Source organism: Cryptotermes secundus, unplaced genomic scaffold (genome assembly GCF_002891405.2).
Source record: "Cryptotermes secundus unplaced genomic scaffold, Csec_1.0 scaffold2113, whole genome shotgun sequence".
Taxonomy (NCBI): Eukaryota; Metazoa; Arthropoda; class Insecta; order Blattodea; family Kalotermitidae; genus Cryptotermes; species Cryptotermes secundus.
In genome coordinates, this window is record NW_019722980.1 from 103,273 (window position 1) to 113,132 (window position 9,860).

Below are 9,860 nucleotides of genomic sequence, written 5' to 3' on the forward strand. Positions count from 1 at the left end.
ACAGGAACTTTGCTGCAAGACAGGTATATGTAACGATGACTTGGCGCAGATAAAGTCGTGTCTTATTTATACTCTGTTCTACTGACAACAGGCCAGCGAAAAATCTAACAATCTACAGCAAAACCATCAATTATTATGGGCGTTATAACATAGGTGTGCAGCTGGACGAAACATACACGTCGAACCCCCCCAGACGATTTAAATCCCTGACGAAACATACACGTCGAACCACGGCAACGGGTTAATCTATAGTCATTATGTAGACTCTCAAATATACCTTCACGAGACTAAGTTCCTCTACAAAGCCAAACAGCTTGGGGTTAAGCTGCTGCAGCTTCAACACAGGTCGCTTTTCCATGAGCCGAAGCAGCTGTTTCGATGCTCGACACACTCTCCGCTTCTCGAAGTCCCAATTATGCACAACTCTTGCAGGAATAACAGCTGTTGAATTCCAATGGCACATGGGGCAATAGTACCGCCCATCATAGTCACAAAGACGCGGTTCTATACAACTGTTCTCTGTAAAGTGGAAAATTAGTTAGCCAACTTCATTTAACAGCTTGTGGTGTTATACATCCAGAATGGAAAGATTCTTTTGTTGAATTAGTGGACATGCATCTTGTGCAAGGAGAGTGCAATGGAAATGCTACAGATGCTGCTAGAAGATACAGACTAAAGTACCATAACTGGAAAGTGTCAAATCATTGTACTTTTATTTCTCCTGACTGCTGACTCTGAGGGACAGAAACATCTGAGGAATACAATGGAATGTTTGCCATCGACACAGTAGTCTATATGCTCATCTGGCTTGAATCATCTCAATTTTCTCCTTCTGTAGTGATATTTGAAAACCCAGGTCTATGCCAGTATAGGTAATACTAGACGTGAACTGTGGTGTCAGATTTAACAACTGTAAATATAATAAAGAATTCACCTAGAATTTTCAAACGTTTGAGAGTATCTTCTTCACTCAGAGCTGAGTCGTGTGTCTGTGAACTTGGGGGGTTATTTTGAGCACATATAAAAAAGTAAAAATAAGGTTATTAATATCTTTCATTTGTTCCCTTCTTATACACAACCTGATGAACTTGGGAAGTATTTAAGGCGTGAACATGGAAGTCAAAACTAGAGCAGCTGTAAATTTTCAACGAAGGCCCTCACAGTACATATTCACACGAATCTTCACTTTGAAGACTCTGAAATCTCCAACAGAGAAGTTTGTTGTTGGGGGACAAAGTTGCTCACGTCCGTAACATTCTTTAAGTCATACGTGTCCCCTGGGTAGTGCAAACTGAGCAACAAACCTGGCAAAGTTTCCCAAAAGAAAAGTGCAAACTTCTTCATGATGCAATAAAGCAAGAACTTGAGTGCTCTCTGTTGGGAAGCAAGAAGCAAAATGGATTAAATGATCCCAAATGCAGCCATTGGAAACCAACCAACCAAGTCTGTTGTTTTCTCTGGGCTGCACTGGAAGGCCAAAAGCTCATTATCAGCCATTCTTGTTTTCCAAAACGTCCAGTTCTTCAAACAGTTTTGTTGAAAAGGTCTGAGTAAATGTCATTTCTCTTACTATTTTGCTCACTGCTGAGATTTTCCAATACCACTTTGGCACATACTTTCTTCATGTTCATATCTTTGGTCAAAAGCAATCTATCAATTCTTCTGTTCACATTGTTTTCTTCTCCCGCCTTTGGAGCAGTCAATCAGTGATCACTTCTCATTAATGTTATCATGTTTTCCTCATTGGCAACAGTTTTTTAAGCAACACTTTCCATTTTTTAGGTATTTAAGTATGTTATAATACTTTTCTCTTCATAAATTTTCCAAATATCTTGTAAAACCTTGTGGCACTTTTCTCCAATTGCACTATAAATTTGAAGTTAATTCTCTGCTCCAGTAATGTATCAATTATGTTTTTGGAAAGCAAACAAAACACTGCACTTACTATAACAAGTAAATAAAAAACCTGAATTCAAAAAATGGTTTGACACTAAATTGCTAAATCACACAGCCCTGAACTCTAATACAAACCAACTCATCAGGACCGATAGTTACTGTACAAAATCATGAGTCCAAATATTTGTCACACCTTATATTTATTAAGAAAAAAGGAAAATATTTCATGACTCTATGCAGTCTAGCTTTGCAACAACAAACTGACATTAGCAATACATGAATATCATATCTAATGGTATTTGCAAAACAGTAAAGAACAAATATGAAAAATATGTGCGCTCCAACTTTAAATACAAACCTCCATTCTTGTTAATATAAAAGAAATGTGATTAATAATTTATATTTTACCTTTCACCACAGCCCAACAGGACAGCAGTCTAGTTCAAATGTTAACAGATGAAGCAATATAAAAAATTAGCTTCAAGAGAGGCAAAAAGAGAATGTTCTCAAGCATTAGCACAGAAGCAATTAATAATCCCCCTACATACCTAAAAACTATTAAAAATATGATCAAACACCACAGTTCTCAAAGTTTACAAGATATTTTAAAAAAGTGGGTAGTTTTAGAAAATTACTGGCGTACACAACTGATATGCAGTAGATTCACCTATCGGTTTTGGTCCTCACAAATCAAGCATTAAGCTCAGGGTGACAATCATACACATTTTTTAATTTTGTTCATTTTTTAATCTATATATGCCAAATATTTTAAATCTTTCTAGAATAAAGTTCAATCACACATTCTTTACAAGATTTAGGTCCTATATTACAAATATGATTAGGTTCCTATTAGCAAAATTAGTTCACAAGGATCAACTGAGTGTGGGGGAAATTCTGGGGAAATAGTTATAAGGAAACTGGTACAGTCACTACTGCAAAGGTGATGCCACTTTTAGTTGTAACACTTTGGCAAAGAATCTGGTCTCTTAAAATGAGACTTTTTAATACCCGCAATCTGTAATCTTGGACATGCACAGTGAGCATGTCCGTGTCCATGTCTCCCCTGTGCAGTGACATAACAAAACAGTAGCAAACAAGAAGGAATTGATAACAAGTTTTAAGTTGGCATCATCAATTTTATCACCTGTTGGGGCATGAACATTCAGAACAACAGTATCACACCAGTGTTCTCTTATGACATCCTATCACTAACAAACTTTACCCTCTTAACTGCTGATATGATTCTCTCATGTACGAAAAAACCTACACCTAATTCATGATTTTCATTCTTTCTTTCATAGATAAATGTATATCTGCCTGCTGGTTTGGTGCCACCTCTGCCCCAACTGACCTCCTGTACTCTCACTATATCTAATTTATATTCTGATATTTCTTTCATAAGTGTCAAGAGTGAACCTGCCCTATACAGACTTCTTACATTCCATGTACCAAATCTCATGTCCATTTTCTTTAGCTTAAGTCATTTATTCACAAGATCCAGCCAAGTCTGAGGCCCTTTGTGACATTTTGTAAGAAGCTTATTTTTTAAGGTGAAGAATTGTTAGCCCCACGCCCAACCCCCCAAGCTGGAGGGCCACCCCTTCTCAGCTTAGTCAATATATTTGCAGCTACCTTCTATATCTGGAGGCTGTCTCCTCAATCCACAACCTGAGGACACACCATGCCTTGGTGAAAAGAGACCCAAGTAACATGGGGACTAAAATGACAACACTAATTTATCAACTGCATTAATTTAATGAATTAGTATCTTATGGGAAGTGAAATGTTTTTCAGTTTTTGAATGTGTGACATTTATGTGTACATATATATATATATAAAATACAAAATAGGAGATTACAGCAATTCAACTAAATCTACTTCCACATGGCAAGCATTCATATCTCACATAAAGCAAAATGTTCATTATTTGCTCTATACCTGATGTAAATGGCCGTCCAAAACATGACAATCCTTTTGGGAAAGCTAAGGAGAAAAATGTCATTTTAATAATAAAGACAATTTAATGTTTCCCTTAAATTATATAATAAAAATATAACTAATTGAAAACAAATAAAGTGACAAGTGTAAGAAGAGAATAAAGTACAATTCCTCATTGTTCAGCAAACAGACATGTATAATGATACTTACTAAAAGTGATATGAGCTTTGCATTCTGCGCATCTGTATGCCTGTGCAGATAAACCCAGCTCAGGGCAAATGTCAGCAATATATGTCGGATTTTCAGATGCTTTAACATGAGCACACACCCGGCACACCTGCACAAGGCACTTCACATGACAGCTATACTTACAATCTGGAAAAAAAAAAGTAAAGTTATCACTGTGCTTAATTAATTAAGAACCATACAATGAAGACATGTGTGGGGGGGTGGAGATATAGCTATACCATTATTGACCCTGGCACCTGCTGGAGGTGAGTTGTCAGCTTCAGGCCCTGGCCACTTTACATCACAAAATTTTAAGTGCTTAGTTGGAAGGAAACTAGCATAAGAGACAAGTGACTACTGGGATATAAACCGACTCGAAACTTCTTAGACTACTTTCTGCATGTTAGCTGAATCTCCCTATATAACTTTTGTTTTGGCTGATGACCATGGAACTCACATTAGGGCCAGGCTGGAAATTTTGTACTAAAACTGAAACAAGAAGTTACAAGAACTTACATTATCCTGAATTTCTTACATTGCCTTCATCTGTAGGGAAACTGGCACTTGTACAAATTAAAAATCAAGCCTTCCCACAAAAATTTCAGTAGCAGATTTCCATTACCTGAAAGTTCCATACATATCATCAATGCAATGTCGTCCTTTATGTACAAAATCTGCAGGTTTGTTTATAATACGCTGTCAAGACACAATTTGTGTACCTTTCCACAAAGAATTGTAAAATACTGCCCAAATAAAAGAAAATACATGCTTTGTCTCACTATCACCTTTTAAATACACTATAAAAATTTGTAAATTTTCAAATGAACATAACCATACAATGTTTTATGGACCCTACTATGAACAATATTGTTCAATGCTCCCGCCTCAGTTTTTTGCAATACTGTTTTTCTTTAGTACTACTGCTGACAGAGAATCAGAAATGATAATGGAAGGGTAACTTCCAATGGCCAAAATAGGCCTGGATAAGCTTGAGAAAACAGCAAAAACATTTGCTGTCTGATCAGTAGGCCCAGGCCAGGATTCAAACATACGCTTTCCAAACATTAGTCAGATACTTACTAGTACGGTAACCTACTCCACAATCCGAGGTTAATGTTTTCCAAAATGCTGTGGTTCAAAGAGTAACGCAGGTAAAATTAGTCACCCTACACCTAAGAATAATGCCGTAAGGCATATGGGAGTCAAAGACGTAAAGCACCACATGTTCTTAACATTGGTGCTACCTGAGAGAGTTGTTAGCTTCATGTTCCAGTCATCTTTTCAATATGTGAAAGAGGTACTGTGCCCCATGATAGCACAAACAAAAAGAGTAAATACCTTACCACTTAAGTGTGATGCTAGATGAACACTGTATAGACATACCTACACACTGATACCATGAATGCACCACACTCCAAATCACTCCAAAGCACCGATCACAACGGTGTTTGCTTGTTGGTGAAGGCTCTGACTGTAGTACAAAGTGATGCCCAAGTACCACTCTCACTTCATTGTGGTTTAATGCAGAACAATCCTTCTCCTCTTCTCTTGCTTCCTGCAGCCTCAGCCTCAATTCAATGAGCCGTCGAACTAGCCATTTGCGTTCCTCTGAACATTCTGGACTCTCCAGGACCATTTCTTTGCACTGATCTACAGCTCTTGATAAATCATCTACCGAAAAAAGTGCTAAGGTCTCCTATTATGAAGAAACAAGGAGTACCAGGTAGAATATATAAAGCTTATTTTTCCACTGAACAAGGACTTCCAGGTCTATAAAACCTGTGCTGTTAACATTCTACTGATGTAACATAAATTTAATATCCAACAATAAACACTTTAGAATGCACTGTTGGTCATAAATCATATCCTAGTTGAGAATTCTTCTGGGAAGAATTTATCAGGTACAGAATTATCTGTGTTAAATTTGAAGAATTACATTTTTTTAACACATCATGTAGCCTTGAGAAAGTCAACTGACATTTCAGAGAACCATCATCTCCATCTTCAGGGTTGAATAGTAAGCCAAATTTGAAGCATAGAGGAAGAGCTATTCATGCTACCTTGTGGGGGGGATGTATGACTTGGCATTTTATCCTTGTTCCAAATTTCTACTAGCACAGAGACCTGCTGTAAGATGTAACTTTAAGACCTTGACACTGCTGCATGTTTGTGATTTTAAACATAAAAAACCTGATTGGCTATTTACACCAAATATCACCTCTTTGGCTGAAATGGTACATTAGTTATTGCCATCAAAGTGGAAGTTAAATATACATCTGTATGAACATCATATGTTTAGTTTACATTCTATAAGTAAAGCCTCAACAAAAGATAGATCTTAAAAACATACACATCACCAAATACATTTCACCATCACTTCAGTATTATTTACTAAGTTTTTATTACTGGAGCACTATCATGCTCATACTACAATAACTTAAGAATTGTTTTATAAGTAATGCGCATTTTTATGCATATTTTATTATGTACTTTCTGATGTGTATGACTACATGTACGTTGTATTCCTTTATTTGTGACTATTTCCACATCCCATGAAATTGTTTTCTGTATGCATTTATGGAAAATGAATTAATTAATTAATTAGTATTATTGCTGGTAGGAAACAGAAAGTATGATGAACATGTACTCCCAAATGGCATAATGTTCATAGCAAATTTAATGACGATTTATGTAATTATTCCAAAATTACTACAAGGAGGGAACCTCATGTATTGCATGCTCAAGAAACTGTAAATCCTGCTTTGTATCTGGGAGATCCTGGGTTAAAATCTGGGTCCAGAAACCAGCAATTCTGACTGTGTTCTCTGTGGTTCTCAGTCCTGCCAGGCAAATAACAGATGTACCAAAAACCACACCTCAAGCACTTTCTTCCACATTCTTTATAGTCCTCTATTTACTAATCATCCAAATGTCAGGATTCTTCTTTTTTTTTTTCACTGGCTCTACAGCCCCTCTGGGGCCTGCCCTCTGATTTTTCAGTTTCATGATCATTTTACAGGAGATAGGACTCCTTAGACGAGTGATCAGCTCATTGCAAGGCCTCTACCTAAACACAGGACAACACAAACACAGAATAAACACATACACATACCAAACATCCATGATTTGTGTTGGATTCGAAACCTCGATCCCGGGTTCCGAGCAAGCGAAGACAGCACATATCTTAGACCACTCAGCTACCATGCCAAATGTAAGGACAGTTAAATGATATGAACGCCGTCCCAAGTGCAAACAATATATTATATGTCCCTGATCTTGCTCTCCTTTACACTACATGTTTCAGCCTCAAACGGCCATCATCAGGTGTATACACTCACGTTGTTGTTACTCTGCACTTAGTTTAAAATTTAATATTTAAAACACAGTGTTCCTTTCGTTGTTATTATCAACATCTACTTCACTGATATCTGTCTGGTTTATAGATTAATTTTGTTACACACGTTAGCATTTATAAAATCTTTAGTTCTAATTTTAAATTTTTCTAAATTTTTAGGAACAATGTGTTTTAAATGTTAAATTTTAAACTAAGTGCAGTGTAACAGCAATGTGAGTGTATACACCTGATGATGGCCGTTTGCGGCCGAAACATGTAGTGTAAAGGAGAGCAAAATCAAGGACATATATTGTTTGCACTTGGGACGGAGTTCATATCATTTATCGTATAGAGTGCAACAGGATGCTTAAATATAATATCGTAAGGACAGTACTTAAAATTAGGCCATGCCATTTTCTCCCACATTCTTTCAATTCATTAATCATCCTATCATTCAAAACTACTGAGTAGTGAAACAGGGGTACAACCTCCTGTCACCCAAAGCATTCAAACAAGTGGGTCCATTCAACACCACAAAATCCAACAATGCAACCACGCAATACATCATTACAGGAGCTACAAAATCGAAACACAACAAGAAACCGAAAACAGTAAAACATAATACCACCATCCTAATGATGGACAATAACAAGGATAGGACTGAGAAACCTACCACAGAATATATAATAAACTGCCCATGCAAGACAATATGTGCCCACAGACAACAATGTAATAATTGCCGATATCGACAGAACATCAAAGCTTAGTAAATAAGAGCATATAAACAAACACAGACAATAATAAGGCACACCCATACAAATTCATGTCACCACAAAACGGAAACCATTCACAATTTATTTTACGAATAACAACTCCCATATTATTAAATAAGACAACCTTAAAAAACTTAAAAATAATAATATAATTAAAAAATTTACCACTTGGCAAAAAAATATTTCAGTTATATTTACATATATAAAACATTCAGCACTTATGTGTATATATACTTATATGTATTATTTGTACTTACATGACAAGACCAATTGTAACAGATCAGACGTGCAAGCAGTTTAGTAACGATTAATGACACAATTTTATTATTTAGAAAAGCTTCATGATGGTTGAAAGACCGCAAAATGTAGCATCATAACCTTTCAATAACATCCATTTTGAAAACAAAAGTTGTATTTGTATTTGTATTTATTGTAAGTTAAAGAGATCCAAAGATGGATATAGAACATGTCATAAAATAATGTCAGTTGTGACTGACAGAAAGCATTGTTAAATTAACCAGTGCTAAGAAAATAAAAGTACTGCATATACACAAATTGTGCATCTAATTTACAAGGAGAATGAACTCAAACCTCTTGCTTCAGAAGAAAAATTACTTAATAAATCACAAAGTATATATATTTATAGATTCAAAATTAGGACCTCAATACCATTCAAAAGAGAGCCTACCAATCATCATTTCAGATTGACTTTCATAAGTACAATAACTACTCAATTCAAGTGTCAAAAGATGTACATATGTCAGCTGATAGCTCACTAGAGCTGTGTTTTCAAATGGCATAGGTGAAATAATAACCAACTAAACTTTTAAAGCTACTTGTATAGGTTTAATTTGGCAGGCAATCCAGTAAAACACCGAAGAAAACATTTTAAATATTTTTATACTGTAAAACTTCTAAGCAATTGTTCAAAATGTATTATATTTGATTTTGTCTATTACAGTGTACTTTGCTCTTGGAAAATGTTGAAAATGTTCTGTACCTATACTTTATTTGCAAGTACATTTTGACTGGGGAATATTGTACTCTGATTTGTTTCACACCCTGCTTTCTATAATCCACAGAATGCATTTATACCTATCTATAGACAATGGCTTTAGAATTATACTATGAAATTAATACATTGTCACCATCAGAGTGTTAGCATAACATACAAAGACGTGTACGTAAAAACAAATTCAGCGACACGTTAGGTAACAGAATTATGAGAATTCACATAGGTATCGTTCTTCCTATAAAAATGGGACCTTCGCAGTTACACAAAGCTGAAAAGTTTTTGCAATAATACAGACTAGTCCCAGCCTGTAACAAGGTATCTGTGTTTCCCTACAATTCTTAATTTAATAGTGGGGAGAGAGTGCAGTCATTCTTGTCTAAAATAAAATAAAAATGAATGATAACATCATGGTACATAACCTAACATGAGTATATCTTCTGTACCTCTGAAATGGTTAAGTAATTTTCTGCAGTAACTAAGCTAGCAGGAATGACAGCTTTTCCTTCCGATGTGTCATCCCCAGAAACACATCCTGAGGTCGAAGATGAAGGTGTAGAGGCATATGTTTGATTTGCAACGTTATCATCCAAACTGCTACCACAAAAATCTTTACTTCCCTCCATTTTCGCAGTACACAACCCACATCTGATCTCGCTGATTACTACGATAACCCACG

At 35.9% G+C, this 9,860-nt stretch overlaps 1 protein-coding gene across 2 annotated transcripts in view; it reads right to left on the bottom strand.

Moving 5' to 3' along the window:
• LOC111861576 (differentially expressed in FDCP 8 homolog) overlaps positions 1-9,860 on the bottom strand; it is an 18,078-nt gene extending 8,218 nt beyond the window's left edge. Inside the window, exons 1-5 of one of the 2 annotated variants that reach the window (XM_023846246.2) lie at positions 9,628-9,860; positions 5,446-5,758; positions 4,045-4,209; positions 3,835-3,879; positions 278-519 (exon numbers count right to left, since the gene is read on the bottom strand). In XM_023846246.2, coding sequence (XP_023702014.1) covers positions 278-519; positions 3,835-3,879; positions 4,045-4,209; positions 5,446-5,758; positions 9,628-9,807 — 945 coding nt within the window. In that variant the 5' untranslated portion in view covers positions 9,808-9,860. The remainder of the gene's footprint in view (positions 1-277; positions 520-3,834; positions 3,880-4,044; positions 4,210-5,445; positions 5,759-9,627) is intronic. The other variant, XM_023846247.2, reaches the window with a different exon arrangement.